At 39.3% G+C, this 24,127-nt stretch overlaps 1 protein-coding gene across 6 annotated transcripts in view; it reads left to right on the forward strand.

Annotated features, from left to right (window-relative positions):
* RIC8B (RIC8 guanine nucleotide exchange factor B) overlaps window positions 1-24,127 on the forward strand; it is a 128,388-nt gene that overhangs the window by 27,804 nt on the left and 76,457 nt on the right. For all 6 annotated transcript variants that reach the window (XR_008793145.1, XM_056118730.1, XM_056118766.1 and 3 more), the window contains exon 4: window positions 9,058-9,666. Coding sequence is in view for 5 of the 6 variants with exons in the window: in XM_056118730.1 (XP_055974705.1) it covers window positions 9,058-9,666 (609 nt within the window). In the remaining variant the exon portion in view is untranslated. The remainder of the gene's footprint in view (window positions 1-9,057; window positions 9,667-24,127) is intronic.

Genomic DNA, 24,127 nt, shown 5'->3' on the forward strand with positions numbered 1-24,127 from the left:
CATTTAATAAACATGACAACATTAATTGATTTACACATGGGAATAAGATTAGCTGGATTGATTCAAGGACTTCGAGTTCTTGGCTCACTGTTCTTAATCATTTAAAGAATCATGTAGCACATCTTAGATTAAGAATATGCATTATTTTTTGATAAGCTACAGCATATTAAGCAAATAGAATTGCTTAATCATTATAATTATAAAGTGATCTCTTCTAGTGTTAAGTCTGCTTTTTCTATACTGCTGGATATTTATTAAGAATTGAAGTTCTACTTAATTCTTCACATAAAATTATATTTATAATGACCCTTAGCAATGTGAGGAAATGCTATTAATAGTAAAATAATGTTGAAAAGTCAGGAAGCAAAATTATATACATGATGGTTGTTCTTCTGCATTAAAGTAATATTCTACTTGAGATTCAAGTAGATGAAGGATAAATAAACCCTTATGTCCACTGCATATCAGGCAGTATATTTATGAAAGTGGTTTTCTGGTTTTTTTTAATGGTTTGGTTATTTTCCATTTTATTTTTTATGGCAATCTCTCCAGCAGTGCTTGGGGCTCTAGGGGCATGAATGTAACAGTTCATTGAAGTTCTATTACATTCTGGCCAGGCATTGTTGAGGATCACTGGGGCCACACTGGCGGAGAATAATTCAGAGGCTTGCAAATGCAAGGCATATACTCCTTTGAATTGTCTCCCCAGCCCTAGAACATCATGTAGAGAAACATCTTAATGCTTCTCATATGAACAAACTGTCCAACCAGCATAAGCATAAGAATAGCTTTTACTACTTCTCTCTTCTAAAAAAAATGTCAGGCAACATTAATAGAGTCTAATGCTTTACATTTTGGAAACTTTTAGGTAAAGGTAAAGGTAAAGGCCCTCCCGTTGTTCGTCGATTTGCTCGAGCGGGCCCAGTAACGTCTCCATTGGAGACTTTGTTGTTACTGTGTTTGGCATATCAAACACGTCATGGGGAGCTTGCCAGGCTCTGCCGTGCGGGCGAGATACTCTTGGTAGCTTGCCGGGCTCTCGAGAGGGGCGGAGGAATCGAACTTGGGTCGGCCATGTTGGCTGCGTGCAAGGCAAACTCCCTACCGCTGTGCTATCGCTGCAGTTTATATTTTGAGTGGGTACTGTGTGCTTGTTACTATGTTAATTATAAGGGTTATAAAGAAATGGAGCATAACACACTGTTCAAAGATATTATATCCTATTGTCTTTTATTTTTACAATAGTTGTATTAGATATAAGTGATATTATTCTCATTTTACAAGTGGGAAACTGAGGCTCAAAAAAAGTTCAGTAACATGTCTGAATCATATAACTGGCAAAAAAAATCTCAGTAGTTGAAATCCAGGTATTAAATCCAAATTCTTCTTATTCAAAACCCCTGCTATACCTTTTCTTCTCTTTAAAAAAAAGAAAAAAAAAGGAAAGGAAAGGAAAAAAAAGTCCTTTCTGTCCTGAGGAAAAGTCATCAAAAAACAAAACAACAACAAAAACCAAACTAACAGAATATGCTGAGTACTAAATGATGTCTAAAAATTGTGAATTGAGTAATCTTTGGAGAGGAAGAATATGTTTGGGATGTAAAGTTTAGGTTTTTGATCAAAGGTGAGTTTTAAGCCTGCTTTTAGAAAATGGGTAAAACTTTAGAAATGGTTTAAAATAGTCGAAAGGGGAACAGAACTGATTGATGGAAGGGGAGAAAGTAAAGGCAAAGAACTTAATGTGAGATAATAATGGAAGGAATATAGCCAAAGAAGGGCTTGAGAGGGGATTATACAAAAGACTGAAAGTCAAATGGAGGGTAGTTGTTTTTTTTTAAATTGAGATAACATTAGCTTACCCAACTCTATGAGTTTCAGGGGTACAATTTCAGCTTCTTCAAAGTATATGTTGCTAAACCACAGTCACACCAAAGTACCAATGTCCTTCCAACTCTGCAGTCTGAGTCCACAAGTTTGTTTCCATTGGTTTTGTCTGTTCCCGTACTTCGTTACTCTTTATCACACACATAAGTGAGATCATCTGCTTTATCCATCTACCTTATTATACTTATTATCACCTCCCTCCAGTTAGATGGAGGTGGGAGGGGGAAGGTTAAATAAATACTAAGCTGAAAACTGGTTGTTTTTTTTTTTTAATTAAATCACCATGACATACACAGTTACAAAGTTGTTCATGATTGGGTTTCAGTCAGTGTTCTAACACCAGTATACATTTCTCACCATCGGTTTCCCCAGTTTCCCCCCAACACCCAACCTGCCTCTAAGGCAGATGCCAGATCTCTCTCTCTCTCTCTCTCTCTCTCTCTCTCTCTCTCTCTCTCTCTCTCCATTCAGCACTCAGTTCTTGTCCAGAGTGATCATTTCCAGCAATCATTGTCATTCTCTGTTCTAACTGTACTTTCCTGTAACTTGTGGCAAGCTTCCTACCAAGGTTTGGTCTTCTGGCCCTCATTTCTACTGTCTTTGAGTATTATTAAAGCTACATTTTTTACATCCTACAACTGAGGGCAATCATTCCCCATCCCTCTCCCCTCTGACTCATTTCACTCAGTATTATACTCCATATCCATCCATTTATAAGCAAATTTCATGACTTCAGTTTTTGTAACAGCTATATAGTGTTCCATTGTATAGATATACCATAATTTCTTTACCCAGTCATCTGTTTTCAGGCACTTGGATTGTTTCCGGATTCTGGCAATTGTGAATAGTGCTGCAGTGAACATAGGGGAGCAGATGGCTTTTCTGCATTGTATTTTTAGACCCCCAGGGTATATTCCCAGGAGTGGTATTGCTGGGTCAAATGGGAGCTCAGTTTCAGGTATTTTGAAGAATGTCCATATTGTTTTCCAAAAAAGGCTGGGCCAGTCAGTGTTCCCACCAGCACTGAATGAGAAACCATGCTAGCACTGGTTGTTCTTGTTCTTTTTGATGTATGCTAGTTTCTGTGGCATAAGATGATATCTTATTGTTGCTTTGATTTGCATTTCCCTGATGATTAGTGATGTAGAACATTATTTTATGTTCCTTTCGGCCATTTCTATTTCTTTGAGGAAGTTTCTCTTCATCTCTCATCCCCATATTTCAATGGGGTTGGATGTATTTTTCTCATCAAGTTCTACCGGAGCCTATATATCTTTGAAATTAAAACTGTATCAGATGGGTGTCAAGTAAATACTTTTTCCCGGACTGTGGGATATGGACTGTGTTCATATCCTGGTAATCATTTCCTTCAAGGTGTAGGAACTTCTTAATGTAATCCTATTTGTTTATCTTTGCTTCCACTTGCTTGGTCAGTGGTGTTTCATTCCTAAAGATGTCTTTATTTATTTGTTTTGCTTTTGGGGTCACACCCGGTGATGCACTGGGATTACTCCTGGCTCTTCACTCAGAAATTACTCCTTGCAGCACTCGGGGGACCATATGGGATGCTGGGGATTGAACCCGGGTTGGCCACGTGCAAGGCAAATGCCCTACCCACTGTGCTATCGCTCTAGCCCCCAAAGATGTCTTTAGCTTCAGTGTCATGGAGGGGTCTGCCTGTGTTTTTTCTCTATGCAGCTTATGGATTCAGGTCTGATATTGAAGTCCTTAGTCGATTTTGATTAGTCATTTTTGTGCATGGTGTTCGAGGTCTGAGTTATCTTTTTGCATGTGACTGATCAGTTTTCTCAGCACCACTTGTTGAAGAAACTTTACTTGCTCCACTTCATATTTTTTTTGCTCCTTTATTGAAAATTAACTGATATATATCTGAGGGTCTCTCTCAGAATATTCAATTCTGTTCCATTGATCTGAGCATCTGTCTTTATTCCAATACTGTTCTCTTTTAATTACCACTATGTTGTACAATTTCAAATTGTGGAAAGTTATGCCTCCCATCTTCTTTTTCGCAAGAATTGCTTTAGCTACTCGATGGTGTTTATTGTTGGTATTTTTATCTTACATAAAAGATTCCCAGTATCAAACACTTATTGACTGAGCCTACAGTAAGTGCTGTTCAGGTGTGATGCCATTTATTTTTCAGAGTTAATGAGGCTCAGAGAAGCTCAGTAACTTGCTAAGGTTAATAAACAGAAGAACCAAGGTTTAAACACAAAGCAGTTTAAATCCAGAGTTCTTGCTTTAATGCATTGTTGTGGTTATAGAGTTTCTGATAGGATGAACAAGTTTCAATCTTAGGTCTTTATATCCCTAGTAGCTTCTAACATTTAAGGCAGTTCAGATAGAGAAGGGAGCACCAAATAAAGGATGTTTGGAGGATCCTCCCAGGAGGGGAGATGCATGTCGAAAGTAGACTATGGACTGAACATGTTTGCCACTCAATGCCTCTTTTGCAGACCACAACACCCAAACGGAGAGAGAGAACACAGGGGATTGCCCTGCCACAGAGGCGGGGGGGATGGCGGGATGGGGGTGGGAGGGATATTATCCATGGTGGTGAAAAACGGGCACTGGTGGAGGGATGGGTATCTGATCATTGTATAATTGAAACCCAAGCACAAAAAATTGTAAATCTACAACTGTAAAAAAAATAAAAATTAAAAAATTAAAAAAAAAAAAGGAATAGAAATATTAAAAAAAAAAAAAAAAGAAAGGTGATGTGATCTGGCTCTGATACCCTGTTCTCATCCCTGCTGCCATCACTGGATAGTCATGGAAAAGTTAGTTGTGCTAATGCTTTCAGCTTTGTCTGCTTTTCTGTGCTCATCTGGTCAGTTCCTCACACTTAACCCCAACTCCTTAACTCTGAGATATGTCAAACCATTGTTAACCATAGTTCAGAGTTTGTAGCCTTACTCCAGGCTATGGGTGACAGACATGTGTTGTAGCAAAACTTCTTGATGAGTATGTTGTATGTTCAACTTTGAAAGCTACTATTGTAGTAGGGTATCAGTTAGGTATAGACTACAACTATTTTCCAACTAGCATTGGGAAACTATTTGTGATAATACTCCTAAGTCTCTGCTCCTGGACCAACTCTCTTTATAGATGTAACCAAGGGATAGTAAATTAATGAGCATTTTAATTTTATTCTTTTAACCATGAAGTGACATTATAGTACTATTTTATTTATATTTCAGGCATACAGTATTACTGCTCTATACTCACCACCAAGAGTGCCAGTATCCCTCTTCCTTTGTTACTGCATTTCTGCACCTATTCTCCTGCCCCCTAGTTTTAGGAGCTTGAGTTATATTATCTCATTCTATGGGGGGGGCTTCATTTTAAAAAATTATCTTTTTTTTTTAATTTGCTTACAAGACTGTAAATATCTGAATATTGGGGAGTACCTTACTGATATCATGAACACAACTGAACATTTTAAAAGGCTTTTTCTCAGGCTCTTTGAGTCTTAGTAATTATGCTTTGTAAAATACCTAACCATTTCTTACAATTTTAATTCACTCATGAAATCTTGTTCTCTAAGTGAAAACCTGACCTCTAAGTGAAAGTAACTAAATCAGAAAATATTTTCATTAATTTTGTTTGTTTATTTTGCTGAGCCCAAGGAGTGAACTGCAAGGGCTCATTCATGCAAGGCAGGTGCTTTACCACTGAGTTACACCCCTGGTCCTTTTCAGTTACTTTCAGTGGAAAAACTGTACCATTAATATCTTACTAAGATTCCAAATAATTTCAGATTAAGAACTGTACTACTTGAACAATGTAAACAAATTTGTAGAACCAAATGCTTTGAAAATAAAACCTGGGACAAGTGAAGTAGCTTAGGGGTTGGGGTATTGTGTGTACAAGGATCCATTTTCATTTCTCTATTGCCCAACCCACAATGATCCCCCAAGTGCTACTGGGTATAGCACCGGTGGTCCCTGGCACCACAGGACCCTCGTGGCATTGCTTCTCTGAGCTCAAGCATTAAACCATCCAGCCTGATGGCTGAATATTACCAGGAATGGAATGACCCACACGTTCTCTGAGGCCTGCTTGGTTGACCCAAGCCCCACAAAAAAAGAAATACCTAAGATCTTTAGTAATGGAATATTATTTTACTTCTGGGCTGGAGCGATATAGCACAGCGGGTAGGGTGTTTGCCTTGCACGCAGCCAACCGGGTTCAATTCCTCCATCCTTCTTGGGAGAGCCAGACAAGCTACCAAGAGTATCCTGTCTGCACGGCAGAGCCTGGCAAGCTCCCTGTGGCGTATTCAGTATGCCAAAACAGTAACAAGACTCACAGTAGAGACGTTACTGGTGCCTGCTCGAACAAATCGATGAACAACGGGAGGACAGTGCTACAGTGCTATTATTTTACTTCTAAAAATCAAAGAGAAGACACTGTAGTGTGTGATGATAGCTTTTGGGATAGGAGTTGCAAGAAATTTGAGTAGTTGACTGTAAGGCAGGTAATCTTCAGGATTTGTGATTGTCTTGCACTTAAAAATAGCTAAAGGAAATCTGGCCAGCTACTGGAATGCAGATGAAAACATTAACCTTTGTTCACCTGTAACCTGAAGAAGGGATAAGATGTAGCTACACCTCTATAACAAGGTGAAAAACCAAGTGTTGAAGACAGACAGTGTGCAGAGGGGGTAGTGTGTCTGGGAAGGCTTATAGACCTTTCAGTCCTCAAACTAAGGAGAGAAGGGTAGTATCCTGACTGGCACACAGCATGGCAGGCTTTGCTGTGCTGAAAGAACAATGTGAGACTACTCAGGACATGTGGTCAGGGAACTGAAGGTCAGTTTGGAAACCTTGGGAAAGAAAAGGGCTGTGACAACAGAAGAAAAAGGGATTGTCAGTTTATGTCATTATGTGTTGGGGGCAACAACGAGCTATGAAAAGTGTCTGAGGAGAGCAGGACCTGTTTTAGGAAGAGTGAAGTCAGCTGAAAGATAGTTGCGGCACACACACACAAAATTGAGCCACCTCTTTGGCCCCTTGTTTACTGCTTTGGTTTTAAAATGAAGGTATGAAATGATAGAGTACATGCCTAGCATGTACTTAGCTCTGGGTTCAACAGAGTGTAGCATGATGGTTCTCACAACAGTAGTTAACAAAACATTTTGAATGATTGGACTGGAGAGACAGTACAGTAGGTAGGGTGCTTGCCTGGCACAAGTCCAATCCAGGTTCTATCCTTGGCACCATAGATGGTCCCCTGAGCACAGAGCCAGGAGTAAGCCCTGAACACCATCAGGTATGCTCCTCCGATTTTTTTAAGTATGATTTGATTTAGGACAGAAAATATTTTATTAGATGTGTAAATAAAGTTGTAGAAACTTCGTAAAATCTTTTGTTGCTTGGGGCCATACCTGGCAGTGCTCAGGGCTTATTTCTGGTCCTGAGATTAGTAGTGCCTGGTGGTGCTCTGGGAACTCTAAGGGGGACAGGATCAAACCCTGATCAGTTTGTGCAAGATAGATTTTACCCTACCTGCTGTACTATCTCTCTGGCCTCAAAACTTTGTAAAATTTTACATTGGGCATAGTTGTTGGAATGGGATCAGAAATAGTAGTGAAATAGTTATACCTCCTTGCTCCACATAAAGTAGGACTTTGATAGGTCCAAATTTATAGTGATAGTTGGGTGCTGAATTTTCCAATTTTTTCTTTTTTTTATTTTATTGAATCCTGTGAGATATAGTTACAAGCTTTCATGTTTGAATTACAATTACGCAGTGATCAAACACCCATCCCTCTACCAGTGCACATACTGCTGAGATACTGAGAGATACTGAGATACTGAGAGGTTATCATGCTTTCTCTTTTATCTACTTTCAGCACACATCTCCCATCCGTACCGATTCCTCTAACCATCATTTTCTTAGTGATTCCTTCTCTATTCCAACTGCCTTCTCCATCCACCTCAAGCCCCCCCCCCCCGCTCATGAGGCAGGCTTCCAGCTATGGAGCAGTGTTCCTGGCCCTGGTATCTACTGTCCTTGGGTGTCAGCCTCATGTTATTTTATACTCCACAAAAGGACACTGAATTTTTAAAGAATGATCTGCATTTCTTAATTTGGCAATGATAGAAATATTTTTCAAAAAAATACAGACTACTTGATGAGGGAAGAAGTAGCTAATTGGTAGCACACGTGCCTTGCATATAGGAGGGCTTGGGTTCAATTCCTGGCACCATAAAAATTAACTTTTTTAAATATGCAGGAAATGAAAAAAGTTTTCCTGAGATACAGTATCAGGATTTGCAGCTTGGACTACTCATGTATTTGTGTGGTCCGTGCCCTTCACCAGGAGAGCAAAAGGGAACTGTGACCATGTTCACATGCTGAACCAAGCCGTGTGTCCTGGCACTGGCCTCCCAGAAACACAGGAACTTTTAGTTCACCCAGTAGGAATACTCTTTTGTAGTTAGTTGGCAGGGAGAGGTGTGTGTGTGTTGGGGAGACACCTTTGGCTCAAAGTCTCCATATGTGTTACTAAGAACTTGGAACCCAGTACTGTGAAATTTTTTCAGCAGAAGTTAGACTCTGAGGTCATTTGATGATTAAAATGTTACTAGATGTTAGCTTGTAAAAATTCTATGGGTTATAAAACGTAGGCCTACTGCCATAAATTCAGATTAAATAGTACAACTGTTCAAACTAGCAGAAGTGTATGTGTCTCTTAGTTATTTTATAGGAGCTGGTATTGTGGGTAATTGTGAATCAATTCTTGGGGCTTTATATCTGGGAAAAAATATTTATGATAGAGACTGACTTCCTTCCTGAGATTATGTGTAGTGTAATGTTAAAAATTTATTCAGAATCAAGCTATGTAAGGCATCTGAAACTAGTTTATAAGAGATTTGGTGATTTTTATAGAAAGAATATTAAATTGAAAGTTAGAAAACCCAGATTCCAGCTCTTACTACCCCACTAATTCACTGCCCAGTTTCTGTATGTGCAGGGTGACAGAAGTGCACCAAAAATAAGATCTCTTTCCATTCCAGCATGTTGTGATTTAAAAGCTACATAATATTTTGGGCCAGATTCTTAACTGTTATTAAATATGTTGATAATTGTTTTAAACCATTTCAGTCAAATAGTAAATTTTCATACTCATTCTTGTTTTTTCAGAAACTCTGTGAAGGCATATTTAAAGTCCTAGTGAAGGACATCCCAACAACATGTCAAGTGTCCTGCCTGGAAGTTCTCCGCATTCTCTCTAGAGACAAAAAGGTTTTAGTTCCTGTAACAACCAAGGAAAATATGCAGATACTATTGCGACTAGCCAAGCTCAATGAGTCGGATGATTCTTTGGAGAAGGTGTCAGAGTTCCCGGTTATTGTGGAGTCATTGAAATGTCTGTGTAACATAGTGTTCAATAGTCAGATGGCACAGCAGCTCAGTCTGGAACTTAACCTTGCTGCAAAGCTTTGTAACCTCCTGAGAAAGTGCAAGGACCGAAAGTTTATCAATGACATTAAGTGCTTTGACTTGCGCTTGCTCTTCCTCTTGTCACTTTTGCACACCGACATCAGGTCACAATTGCGCTACGAGCTCCAGGGACTACCGCTGCTAACCCAGATCTTGGAAAGTGCCTTTAGCATCAAGTGGACTGATGAGTATGAATCGTCCATAGATCATAATGGACCGCCTCTCTCAGCTCAGGAGACAGACTGTGCCATTGAGGCCCTCAAAGCTCTCTTCAATGTGACAGTAGACAGTTGGAAAGTGCATAAAGAGGTAAGACTGGGGAAACTCATATATACCTGAAATTAAATTGGTCTGGGCACCCAACAATCTACCTGCAAGGGAGTAACGCTTAATATTGCTGAGTCTGGAGATGGGAAAAGTTTCCAAGTTATCTACTTATTGGTTGTGAATCAGGATACTTTCCTTAAGCATTCCAAGTCTCATTCTTTCTTTTATGACACTTAGCAGAAGAATAGAGTGAAGTTTTATAGATGATAAACTCAGTTTCTTTTCTGAGTTGTACTGCTCTTTCAACAACAAGGATTAAGTGATTTGAAGAGCAATAAAAAATGTAGTTCATAAAAGTATAGGCATTTGCAGTGGCTGTTACTGTAAAGAAAAGTTAAGATAGGGGCCAGAGTCATAATACAATGGATAGGGCATTTGTGTTTCAGGCGGCTGACCCAGGTTTAGTCTCCAGCACCCCATATGGTCCCCTGAACACCACCATGAGTGATCTCTGAGCATAGAGTCAGGATAAGTCCTGAGTTTCTCCAAGTGTGCTCCCAACCCCTCCCCCCCAAAAAAAAAACAAAGATAAATCAAGCTTATTGAAGTCGATTAATCAAAATTGATGTTTGCTGTGAGAGGAAAAGATGCTATGTGTTTCATTTATCATCCCAATCTTGTAGAGTGTTCTTTTATAGTATTAGATAACAATCAGAGGGGTAGGACTACAACTAGATATCTGTGCTTGTACATAGTCCCAGAAAACAGCATAATTATACCAGAATGTGGGAAAGACCATTTTATATCACTTGACTTACTTGGATTCTAAAATCCTTTTCTGTGGTCTGGACCTTCTAGCAACCCAAAGTGAAGCAGATTTGATAGTTTATAATTAAATATCCACAAGAACGATATGCTAATAAACAAGAAACTTAGTATAAGGAAATCACCAGTTTTAAGTGAAGTGGACATCAACTCTTTTCCTTTCTTCTAGACTTATGGCAGAGGAAGCCCAGGGCCTGTTGGCTTCATACCCCAGTATTAAGGATGAGCTCTGGAGGACCATCCATAGGTTTAGCAGACAGCTCAGGAAACCCCGCTACTTTTCCATCTTCCCACCCCCTGCCTCCCAGCTCTGTGACAGGGCCTCTGGGGGACAACTCCCCACCTCCTCATACACTCCCTCGAAGTAAAACTAAAACAAACTAAACCCTCTATCTTTACTTTTAAATAACTGGTGAAACCCAGCCCCTGCCTTTAAAAAAAAGAAAGGTGGTTTTGTTGCCAGAGCAAATTATCTTTTCTGATAATTTACTTTAAGACATAGCTAATTTTTTGCTGTGTGGATTTGAAGCAGTCCTCACCATGAATAAAAATCTGTTTTTGCCAGAAGCCTACTGTGAATGGATTATCCAAGTGCAGTACAGTGGGAGTATGCAGGCATCTGAGTTCTAAAGTGCAAATAGGTCTATATTTTGAAGCCAAATATTTGAAGCTAGTCCTAACAGCTGTTCTGGATGACTGTAGTATGGTCAGTTTTTCCTGGGACTTGGCAGGAGAAGATGTGGAAAGCCCACATGCTCCATTTATGCTTTAAAACCAAATATTTGGAAATATTTAAAATGTTATGTTTCTATGCTTATTTGGTACCTTGTATGGTTATTTTTTCTACACTGTTTGTTTTGGTGTTTTTAGGTCCGCCGTTTAGTTGCTTTGAGCTCTTCTAAGACTATTATTTTGCTATTGTTGGAGTTTTTATTTAAATTATACTTAGAATATTTGTTTATGTTGTTAAAATAATCTGACAAAAAGATTTATAATTCGGTGACTACACTTCAGTATATGTGTGGGATAATGTAGTATCAGTAAGTTAAATTAACTAAAAAATAAGTATTCTGTAGGTAGTAGTGAAGAAGAAACTCTAATAGTATTGAGGTGGGAAATGCTGATTTTGTGTTAATCAATGTTTCTTCTCCAAAAAATGATTGAGAAAGCATCAGTAGCACTTAAGTAGGCATCTCCCCAGACCCATTACCTCCTCTACAAGATGGATCAATTGATCAGCCATTATAAAATGTGCCTAATCAATTTGATTTTGGCTGGTATTTAAATTATGAGAAATTTAAGAATTTAAGAAAGTTAAGCCAGGAGTAAACCCCTGAGCATCTCCAAGTGTGACCAAAAAGCCTAAATAAGTAAAAAAATAATTTTAAAAGGATAATCATAATATTTTTCTTTTCTGTGAAAATGACACATGCTTATTGTAGAAGATACAGCCCCAAAAACACTAATAAGCAACAAAAAAATACAAATTGCCTATTACTCTCAACTGAAAGATAAGTATTAGCCAGGACTGGAGAGATAGTACAATGGGTAACGTGCTTGCCTTACACAAACCTAACCCTGGTTCAGTCCCCAGTATCCTATATGGTCCTGAGCACCACCAGTAGTAACTCTTTTATTTATTTATTTATTTTGAGGCCTGTGTCACTCTCTTCCAGGAGTTTTATTTGAGTCTCTGGATCTTGGCCATTGAGGAGATTATATGGCATCAGGGGCAGTTTGTAGATGTGACTGCCAAGCTGCTGGTCAACTTGGGAGATGAGGGAAGGATGCCATTCCTGCTCCAAGCCAGCTTGGAGATTTCAGCCACGAGTCCCTCATACCTGGGTTTTTCTGCTTATTCACTCATGTGTGAGGCTCGTTGGAGCCTGTGGAGAGCAGCTGTGAGCATGGCAGCAGTTGAGTTCTGGAGGTGTTTGGTTGCCGGGGCTCTGTTGGGGCAGGGAGGGCAACTCAACCCGCCCCCCCTCTGAGTTTCCCCATGAAAGAGCTTGGAGTGGGGATCTGGACGTGCTATGTTGCTCTCTGAGGAATAACTCTTGAGTGTAGTGTGAGGAATAAACCCTGGGCATCACAGATATGCCCCCCCCCCCCCGCAAAAGAAAAGAAAAGCATGCTTGCATTTTTATGCATGTCTTTTGGCCCATTCTCCCTTTATAATATAGAAATATAAACATGATATATAATATTTTTTACTAAAACAGTCACTTTATAATCTTGAAATTTTGGGGTGTTTGGGGGGAGTCTTTGGTTTTTCTTACAGTAAATTTCCTTAAAGAGAAATGGTTTTTAAAATGCATTCCTTGGGACCATAGAGTTTCTAAGTCTACTCTCTGCTAAAAAGCAGGCACTGTTCTGGGTTTTCCACCCTCACTTTAAGAAGGGTGCCTCTAGGGTGGGACAGATAGTACAGCAGATGGGGTACTTGCTTTGAATGCAGCCAGCTTGGGGTCAGTCTTCATATACTCTTACCCCGAGCCCCATTTGAAGTGATCCTTGAGCACAGAACCAAGAGTGAGTCCTAAGCACTGCAAATTGTGGTTCAGAAACCAAAATAAAATAGCAAAGGTGCATTTGCTTTTTACTATTGCTTTTCTTTACATCTAAATTATAACTGGATTTAATTTGGGAGATGGAGTTCTTATTCCCCTCCCCCCCACAGCTCCCCTGACAAGGCTTTGACAATCATTTTCTTTTCTTAATTTGTTAAAGCCAGGGAGGGCCACACACTGCTATGCTCAGGGCTTACTCCTTGCCACTACTTTCAGGAATCTCAGGTTGCCTGCATCAAGGTAAATACAGCCTTACAGCTATACTATTTCTTAGGCCCCATGGGTGATATATTCTTTTAAAGGAATAATTAAGCACAAAATAAAAGCATTTTAATTCAATTTATTTTTATTTATTTATTTTTTACTTATAAGTCTGGAGTGATAGCACAGCGGGTAGGGCATTTGCCTTGCATGCGGGGTTTGATTCCTCCGCCCCTCTTGGAGAGCTCGGCAAGCTACCGAGAGTGTCTTACCCGCACGGCAAAGCCTGGCAAGCTACCCGTGGCGTATTCAATGTGCCAAACACAGTAACAACAAGTCTCACAATGGAGACGAGCAAATCGATAAACATCGGAGGTTAGTGACAGTGACTTATAAGTATCTTAAATGCTAAAAATATTCATAGGAATTTATCAACATTAAACAAACCCCTGTGTGTAGATATCTGTTTGCCTCTTTGTTTTAATTGGATCACCATGAATTACAACATTACAAAGTTGTCATGATTAAGTTTCAGGCCTACCGTATTCAAGCACCAATCCCTTTACCAGTCTCCACTTCCCTCCACCAGTGTCCCCAGTTTTCCTCCTGCCCTCAGCCTGTCCCTATGGCAGGCACTTTTCCCCTCCATCATTATATTACTGTTCCCTCCCCTGACATCCCAACTTTTAACCCAGTGGCAAGCATCCTACTGAAGATCAGTTTTCATGCTCTTCATTTCTGTTGCCCTTTGGGCATTTGTTATTCCCCTACCATTTTTCTTTAGATCCCACATGTGAGAGTGATCATTCTGTGTCTGTCCTTCTCCTGCATCTTTAGGGATGCAGTGCTATTGGCTAAGCAAGTGGAAGCAAAGATAAACAAATGAAACTACGTTATAAGAAACTTCTATATCTCAGAGGAAATGGTAAAGAGAATACAAAGACTCCCCATAGACTCAGGGAAATTATTTACCCATTGGAGTAAAGGTTAATATCCAAGACAATTAAAGCACTGGTAGAACAGTCCCTCCCCCCCACCCCACCAAAAAAAAAAAATCCAACTCTATCAACAAGTGGGGAAAAGGGATGAGTGAAAACAACTTCAAAGAAAAAATACAGCCGGCCAAAACACAAATGAAAAAATGCTCTACACAATTCATCAGGGAAATGCAAATTAGAACAACAATGAGGTATGACCTCATACCACAGAGACTGGCATCAAAAAGAACAACCAGTGGGGATGTGAATGGGGGGAATGTCGACTGGTCCAGCTTTTTGTAGAAAATAGTGTGAACATTCCTCAAAAAACTTGGAATTGGGCTTCCATATGATCTAGCAGTTCCACTTGTTAGAATATACCCCAAGGGTTTAAGGGCACAGTTGTTTGCTATTTAAAATAATAATATGAATTTTCTTGTCAAATGTTATAAATTCCTGAGATTGCTGGGCCAAAGGGTTTTAAAAACTTTTAAGGTTTTATTTTTTCTTTCGTATATATTGCCAAATTGATCTTAAACTGCTGCTACTTTATTCCTTGTCAAACCCTGGATATTTCACTTGTAAAAATCTATTTTTTGGAGGGTGGCTGAGTAAGGGGTCACCTGGTGTGGTGCCGGGGATCAACTTGTGGCCTCCTGCATGAAAGTCGTGGTCCAGAAGAATTTAATCTCTTTTATCTCTTTGCCCCTTTTTTAAAATTTTTTTTTCCTATTTCGTAACTCAGCCATTATAGAAAAATGCAGTTTAGCTCTGGGTTTGGCTGTTACTATGATTGTCATTTTAAAAGTTCACCAAAACCAGATTAATAGCAAGTTTTCTCTTGAGATCTAACAAATTTGTGCCATTCATTTATGAATTTCTTGTCTCACTGTTAAATTCCTTCTGTTCTAACACCATCCAAAGATTACTTTAGAGATTTCTCTCCATTTAGTGAAAAAGTGTCTGCCTTATATCTACATGTATTGTGAGTTTTTCACTCTTCCCCCCCACCACTCCCCCCACTTCCCATCTCTATTTCCCATTCCTAAATAATGTAGTATGTTTTAAAAGGACAGATAATTCCTTTATAGGACCTGGAGGAAGGTTTTTGTTTGTTTGTTTGTTTGTTTAATTATTCTAGCATTACAAAGCCGTTCATGATTGGATTTCAGTCATACAGTGCTCCAACACCCATCCTTCCACAGTCTACATTTCTCAGCACCAGTGTCCCCAGGTTCCCTCCCATCACCCTGCCACTCCCCACCCCCTGCCTGCCTCTTTGGCAAGTGCTCCTGAAGGCAGTTTTAGTAAAAGTAATTGACCTTGTTTTCCTCTTTAACACTGCTAAATATGTTGATGAAGAAAGCTTGTTGTTATTCTGGTAATCCCTTGCACACATTTTCTTGTGCAATGCTTTCCAGATACCATTCCAATGTAAAGAGAAAATACACTGACCAACAGACAGTGTTAGAACCAATAAAGTGCAGAGAAGTAAAAAAAATAGATGACTAGTCAGGATACACTGTTTGTGAGCCCATTGCAGTTTAATTAGGAATGTCACATTGCAGCAGTTTCATTTGGTGATTATTATTTTTTTTTCCTTTGGAAAACTTTATTAATATTACCTGACTGGGCTGGAGCGATAGCACAGCAGTAGGGCGTTTGCCTTGCATGCAGCCAACATGGCCGACCCGAGTTTGATTCCTCCGCCCCTCTTGGAGAGCCCAGCAAGCTACTGAGAGTATCTCGCCCGCACGGCAGAGCCTGGCAAGCCACCCGTGATGTATTCGATATGCCAAACACAGTAACAACAAAGTCTCCAATGGAGATGTTACTGGGCCCGCTCGAGCAAATCGATGAACAACGGGAGGGCCTTTACCTTTACCTGACTATTAGAAAAATAACTTTTTAAGCAAGTGAAGTTCATTGAAATTATTTTATAGTATTGATTATTTTTTAAAAAGTTAAGGAAATGTAAAAGACTTAGTTAAAATACTTAGTACTTAGTTAAAACTAAAGCTTGGGGGCTGGAGCAATAGCACGGTGGGTAGCGCATTTGCCTTACACTCGACTGATCGGAGTTCGATTTCCAGCATCTCATATGGTCCCCTGAGCACCACCAGGAGTAATTCCTGAGTGAAGAGCCAGGAGTAACCCCTGTGCATTGCCCGGTGTGACCCCCCTTCCCCCCCCAAAAAAAACCCTAAAGCTTGGATCTTGCTATTTTGTTTTTTTTTCTGAATTAGTTTTTGACAAACATTTTTAAGTTCTTAGAATGGTCCAAAATTCTTATAGGCACAGAGATACAAAATAAAGCAATCTCAGCAAACAATATACAGTATATAGGCTCTCAGACACAGTAAATATTTAGTGAAAAATAAAATGATATTTTGATATCTATAAAGCAGAAAAATATAGAGAAATAGCCCAAAGTTGATAGGGACGAAGGAAAATTTATAATACTTTTTAATCTTCAGAAGATTTTTAACAGCATTAGTTAGAACAGCATTTAAAAATTTTTTATTGAGGTACTGGGGTTTACAATATGTTAATTATACTTTTCATGCATACATCATTCGAACATTAGACCCATCACCACGTGCTGGCTTTGCTTCACCATTGTCCTAAGAGCCCCTCCCAGCCACTTCTGCTCTCTGGTAAACTCAATTCTACAGGCAAAATCTCCAGGTCCGATGATTTGTTATCCCTTTACTATGTTTCTTTATATCCCATATATAAGAGAGATTATTTTTGTTGGTTGGTTCATTTTATTTTGGGGCCATACTCGGGCTTACTCCTGGCTCGGCACTCAGGGACCATTCCTGGAAATCTCAGAAGACCATGGAATGCCAGTGGTCACATGCAAGGCAAGTGCCTTATCCATTGTACTATCTCTCTGCCTCCCGTAAATTCCTTTTTTGATCATACTCCTTTCGATATTCTTTCATTGTCTTCACGTTTGGCTTTTATTATTCTGATTATAAAGTGTATTGGAGTTTCTCTGGGACCATTTTCGCTAGGTCTCTTTTAGCCTCTTGGATTTCAGTACCTGTCTTCCTCAACTCTGGGAAATTTTTAGCTATGATTTCTTGGCTCTTCATTGAATTTATCCTCCCATGTTTCAAGGACTCCAGCGATTCTTATGTAACCTCGTTCCATAGTTCTCTGATGTGCTATTTATTTCCATTCACACTTCTTTTCATTTTCTATTGTTTTCTAAATATGTTTCCTGCATCTCATGGAGCTCCTTGATCTTTTCCTCAGCTGCTGTTATTCTGCTGCTCAGACTATTGAGTTTCTTTTTTTACATCACCTACCATATACTCTTCATTTCTGTCACTCTTGAATGTAGTGTAGTTTTCTCATTTCCACTCTCATACTGTGCTTTGCCATCTCTTTTATGAGCCTATTAAATATCCTCAACAATGGTGTTACTAAAGTCATTCTCTTAAGAGTATACTTATAGAACTGGTTGATACTGGTAGAACTCTCTGTGGTATTATTTTCACTCATTGAACTTGGCATGGTTCCCCTTATCTTCCTCATTGTGCTTGCTGTGTTCCTGCTGTGCTGAGGATGAATCTTTAGAATTTAGTCCTCCTGGGAGTCTCAGGGATTAGACTGGGTGCTGCTCTTTTCATTCTCTGCCTGTCTTCACCCAGAGACACGTGTAAGTGTGAGCTGTGTGAGGTATGATGAGTAGAGCTGCTGGGCATGGAGGCTACCTGGACCGAGTTAGGAATGGGGGAATCTGCCTCCATATCCAAAAAGGCCGGATGATCGTCCGTCAAGAGATTAACCTCACCTGGAGGCTTGGAATAGCAAGCAGAGGTTCGGGAGAGTTGGACATGGGCCTGCTGAGCTGTTTAGAGCAGCATATTTTTTGCCTTTTTGGGGAGTTACAACACACTTCTTTATAGAATTTATATCTCCTTTTAAAAGTTTATTACAAAGAAATGCCTGTTTTATTCCCCGTACTCTGCTATGAACAATGCTAGATGCAGAAAAAAAATATGGGGGTAAAATACATCATCTATAAGAAGGCATTTTTAAGTATAGTTTAGAAGGACAAATAACTTTGACAGAGGTAAGCAAAAGGGCTAGGGTAAAATATAGACTTAAGTGCTTCTTGACATATAGCTAGATTTCCAGGTAAGAATGCAAGTGTGTTGGGAGCCAAAGTGATAATACAGCAGGTAAGGTGCTTGCCTTGCATGCAGCCAATCTGGGTTTGATCCCTAGCACCCCAATATCATCCCCAAGCTGACCAAGAATTGTCCCTGAGTACAGAGCGAGGAGTAAACCCTGAACACAGCCAGGTGTGTCCCCAAAAAACAAAGAGTACAAGCGTACACATATCTTTATCATTCACTTTTTATATAAGTGAGACATTTTTCTTAATTTTTTTTTCTAAAAATTTTCTTGAATTTTTCCTAAGTGGATAGGACTCTTGCCTTGCACACGGCCTACCTCGGTTCGATCCCTGGTATTCCATATGGTTCCCCCAGGTTATGACAGGAGTGATCCTGAGAACCACCAGATATGATTCCAAAACAATAAAAGAAAATCTGAATGAGAAAGAGAGCCATACAAAAGCAGAATCTTCCACAGAAGTTCGCACAGGAGAAAGAAAAGCAACAACATAGGAAGTGAGCCTATGTAAAGAGCTCTAAGAAGTGAGCTATGTGAGGAGATTCCTTGAGCCTTTACTTCTCCTTTCATTTTGATTTCCACTATCCCACAGGCCTGCTTTTCCTCTTCCTCCTCTGTCTTTTTTGGGGTTATTTTTCCTCCTTTGCCTCAGGAGATGGTGTCATTTTAGACAAGAATATTTCAGTGCCTCAGTATATAAAAACAAAGGTTGTGGAGCAAGTTACTGACAATTGTGGTACAACTATGTTGATGTAGTATTTTACAAAGATTGGTTGTATTTAATCTATCATTCTTGTGAGATAAGAGCATTAACCCCACTTGATGAGAACACTGATGATTAGAGTTTGATTTATTTATGGAATTACACCCAACAGAATGAATAGTTGTTGGAGATTTTATGTTCTATGTAGGGCCCTTGCCTTACAAGCAGCAACATGGCTGACCCGAGTTCAATTCCTCCGCCCCTCTCGGAGAGCCTGGCAAGCTACCGAGAGTATCTCGCCCCCCACGGCAGAGCCTGGCAAGCTATCCATGACATATTCGATATGCCAAACACAGTAACAACAAGTCTCATGATGGAGATGTTACTGGGCCTGCTCTAGCAAATCAATGAACAATGGGAGGACCGTGACCATGACCGTAGCCTTCATTAAAAATTCTTAAAGGATGGCACTCACTCAGCAATTAGAGATATAGACTGATCAAGTAGAATAAGGAGAATAGATAAAAAACAAATACATGCACAGTCAATAGATTTATGATACAGACAATATTAAAGTGCTATTTGAATAATGGGCTTTTAATAAATGGTACCAGATGAGTTATGTAGCTCTATGGAAGAAATTAATTTGAATCCCTGTCTCACACCTTACACCAAAAAATGGACGCCCCTCTCAGAGAGCCTGGCAAGCTACAAGAGTATCTCGCCTGCATGGCAAAGCTGGCAAGCTACCCGTGACGTATTCAATACGCCAAACACGGTAACAACAAGTCTCACGATGGAGACGTTACTGGGCCCGCTCGAGCAAATCGATGAATAACAGGAGGATCGTGTCCGTGACCTAAATACAAAAGATAAAATAATAAAGTTTTTAGGAGAAAATAGAATCTTGTCTTTATGACTTTTTTAAATAAGTCAGATACTTCTTAAATAGACTTCTAAAATAGGAAAAAATAAAGATAAAACCATAGAAGGAAAAACAGACCACTTGGTCTTTATTAAAATGAAGAAAAATTAAAAAGACCACCAAATGAGAAAAAGATATTTGCCACATAATAAATCCATTACATATTTGAAGTCTATGTAAATATAGAGAAGCCTATCTAGAGTATTTTAAAAAGCTCTAAAATTTCATTTTGCCAACTCAGAAATTAGGTCAAGGGCTTGAATAGGCATTTCACAAAAGGGTTATTAAATGATTCATAGACATATAAAGAGTTTTAAATTTTATTAGTTACCAAGAAAATGTATAATGAAGTCAGTGAGACCACTGCAAGCCCATAAAAGTGACCCAAAAAAAAATAATACTGACAATATGAATAGTTGGTACAGCTATGAACATCTGATAGAAGTTAAATGGGTGAAAATACCTTGAAACAGTTTGGCAGTGCTTTCTAAAGCTTCACATACGCACACGCACACAAACATATTATGTATGTACACATTTAGAGAGCGAGAGAAATACACACACATTTAGAGAGGGAGAGCATACACACGTACACACACACTACAGACGCCCAAGGGCCCAGCATAGTAAAGGACATGTTTGTTTTTTTGTTTTTCAAATTAAGTATGTTGTTCAGGTAGCGATAGTACAGCAGGTAGGATGTTTGCCTTACATGCGGCCAACCCAGGTTCACTCCCTGGTATGTATTCCATTTGGATCTCTAGCACTGTCAGGAGTAATTTCTGAGTGCAGAGTCAGGAGTAACCCCTGAGCATCACTGGGTTTGACCCAAAAAAGCCAAAGAGTGATTGTATTTAGTTCATCATCCTTGTGAGATAAGAGCAAAAAATTTAAAAATAAATATGTTCATGACAATACTCTTCAGCAGCCCCAAACTGGAAATAAGTCAGGTGTCCATCATCAGTAGGTTAAATAAGTATGTGTTCGTTGTAATGTTGTCATTGTATTCAGTGGTGTTTGCTTAACCTAAATGTGGACCAGGTTCTTTTCTCTATTAAAGTAAAGCCTTTGGCAGCCGGAGTACAGCAGGTAGGGCAAAGTACAGCAGGTAGAGCATTTGCCTTGCACTTGACCAACCCGGGTTTGATCCCTGGCATCCCGTATGGTCCTTCAAGCACAGCCAGGAATAATTCCTGGGTGCAGAGCCAGGAGTAACCCCTGAGCATCGCTGGGTGTGACCCAAAAAGCAAAAATAAATAAAGTAGCTGCTCGAAGGGAAAAAATGAATAAATAAAGTAAAACCATTTTGTGATACATACGATAATCACTCAAAACATTTTTATATGTTCACTAACATTCTGTACTTAAGGCATTGCAAATTAGTGGCAAACAGTGATCCACAAGAACCATGCTTCAAATTACCATGATTTACAGCAGTGAAAACAAGCAGACTGCATTGATGCAGCATGGACAACTCACAAACACAAGAGTCTGTATTTTCTTCTTTTTTAGAGTTGGAGGTGAGGGGTCCACACCCAGCAGTGCTCGGGGCTTATTCCTGGCTCTGCGCTTAGACAGGACTCATGGGACTATATGTGGTGCCAGGATCTAACCCAGGTCAGCCACATGCAAATCCAGGACTCTATGCTCTGTATTCTCTTTCCGGCACATGAATGTATTTTTTTTATATATGGAATTTACTGACAACAAAATCACTGACACTTGGTGTTAGAAGTTAGGGTTACACTTGAAGAATCAGAAGTTGTCATTTGAAGGGCCCATGAGGGAATTCTGTAGTTCTTAATTTTGGCATTGTGTCATTTTGCTGCTGGCTATGTGGATTTGTTCATTTCTTGAAAGTTTATCTAGCTGTACTCTTAACAGTTTGGGCTATTTTCTGTTTATATATATTACACTTAACCATTTACATTAAAAATAATTCAACACCTATTAAACAGATGCCCTCCAAACTTATGAAGGTAGTGGTTTAATGGGGAAAAAAACAACATGCAAGCGTTTCAACAAATGTGGAATTACAGATTATGTGTTCATGATAAAAATCACAGCAACATTGAGTGATAGAGAATAATTGAAGGAAGGCAACTCTTCATATAAGCCTCTCTGACAAGATACTTCAGCTCAGATCTGAAGGATGAAAAGAAATTAGTGCTGCCAAAGAAATCACATCAGTGGTAAACAATCCAAAAGCTGTTTTGAATAGAGAAAAAAAACTTAAAGGGTTGGAGCAATAGCACAGCGGGTAGGATGTTTGCCTTGTACACAGCCAACCCGGGTTCTAATCCCAGCATCCCATATGGTCCCCTGAGCACCGCCAGGAGTAATTCCTGAGTGCAGAGCCAGGAGGAACCCCTGTTCATTGCCAGGTGTAACACAAAAAAAAAAAAAAAAAGAAAGAAAAAGGCAAGAAAAACTTAAACGAATTTATATTAAAACAGGCCATTGCAGACATAGGGTACAAATTGGTGTTCAGGACAGTAAGAAATGAAATAGAAAGAAGTAAGATTTTAGTTTACAGTTGCAAATAATGGAAAGATTAAAATGGATAATTTTTCAAAAGAGGCCTGTTAATAGTGGCATAGATGCTGAAAAGAAAAGAATAGAAAAGAGTAAGATAGGTGAGAATTTACTTTAAAAGGAAGTGCATAGTGCATTTCCAGTTAATTTTCTAAACCAGACATATATGTTCTTAAGAATTAATGGAAGATTGGGGCTGGAGTGATAGTACAGTGGGTAGGACTTTTCTCTTGTATATGACTGATCCCCAGCAACTCATATGGTCCCCTGCGCATTGCCAGGAGTAATTCCTGAGTGCAGAGCCAGGAGTAACCCCTGAGCATCACTGAGTGTGACCAAAAAGGATTTTTAAAAAAAGGAATTAATGGAAGAATTTCTCATGGGTTTCAGTGTACTTCTTGTAATCTGGATAAATGAAAGTGTACATATTGGAGAATTTCTATTTAGGCATTTGAAGTTGGATGTGAATGAATGCTGTCCATTCATTCTGACCTTGCAAATCTTGGTTGTTTCTGGCATACTTCTGGTCCTGTTTCCCCTTATCCTTCCTCAGAACACAATTATTTTGTTTCTTCTCATTTCAGCTCTACCTTTTTTTTGTGTTTGTAAAATTGTGTTTGTTTCCTTCCTTCTTTTTCTTTCACCCTCAGAATCAAATATTTTAGATTTGTCATCAAAAAACATCCTCCTTCAAATATTTCATTCCAAGTAAGCACTTTAATGTGTATCATCATAGTATAGTCCTTTTTTTTTTTAACCCTAACAGTTTCCTATTTATGAGGATGTATATGGGGAAATTTTGGTTCAGAGAAACTACATACCTTGTCTGAGGTCACAACTAAGGCTTTAGACCCCAAATGCGGTGCTTTTTCCATTAAACATCTGAGGCCTTCATTGCTTCCAAATCAAAACATGATGATAATGTGTTCAAAATGTTGGCATCCGCATCCTGAATATTGAAAGTATACCTTGTTATTTTTATGAGTTACCTTCCTAGGAGAAAGGTATCTGTAATATATACTATATTATATAAAGGTAAAGGCCCTCCCGTTGTTCGTCGATTTGCTCAAGCGGGCCCAGTAACGTCTCCATTGGAGACTTTGTTGTTACTGTGTTTGGCATATCGGATACGCCACGGGTAGCTTGCCAGGCTCTGCCCTGTGGGCGAGATACTCTTGGTAGCTTGCCGGGTTCTCCGAGAGGGGCGGAGGAATTGAACTCGGGTCGGCCTTGTTGGCTGCATGCAAGGCAAACGCCCTACCGCTGTGCTATCAATTTTATATACATATGTAGTATTTATGTACATGTATAAGTATATTTCACCTTAGATAGATATGAGATCAGTTATATTAAGTGTTAGAAGTGATAATCATAGTTTCAGAGGCCAGAGAGAGTACAAGAAGTAACACTTGTCTTGTATGTTGCCACTTCTTATGAACTTGTTCAATACTGGGTAGCACATGTGGTCCCCAGAACACCACCAGGGATCACTATTGAACACCATTAGGGACCATACAATAATAATTATCACTACTTTCATTTGTCTTACTGAAAATCTGAAAGAAGATAGGATCTTTCTGCCGATGTAGCTGATTAAAGAAATTCTAGTAGAAAT

This window comes from Sorex fumeus, unplaced genomic scaffold, assembly GCF_029834395.1.
Source record: "Sorex fumeus unplaced genomic scaffold, SorFum_2.1 ptg000003l, whole genome shotgun sequence".
Lineage (NCBI taxonomy): Eukaryota > Metazoa > Chordata > Mammalia > Eulipotyphla > Soricidae > Sorex > Sorex fumeus.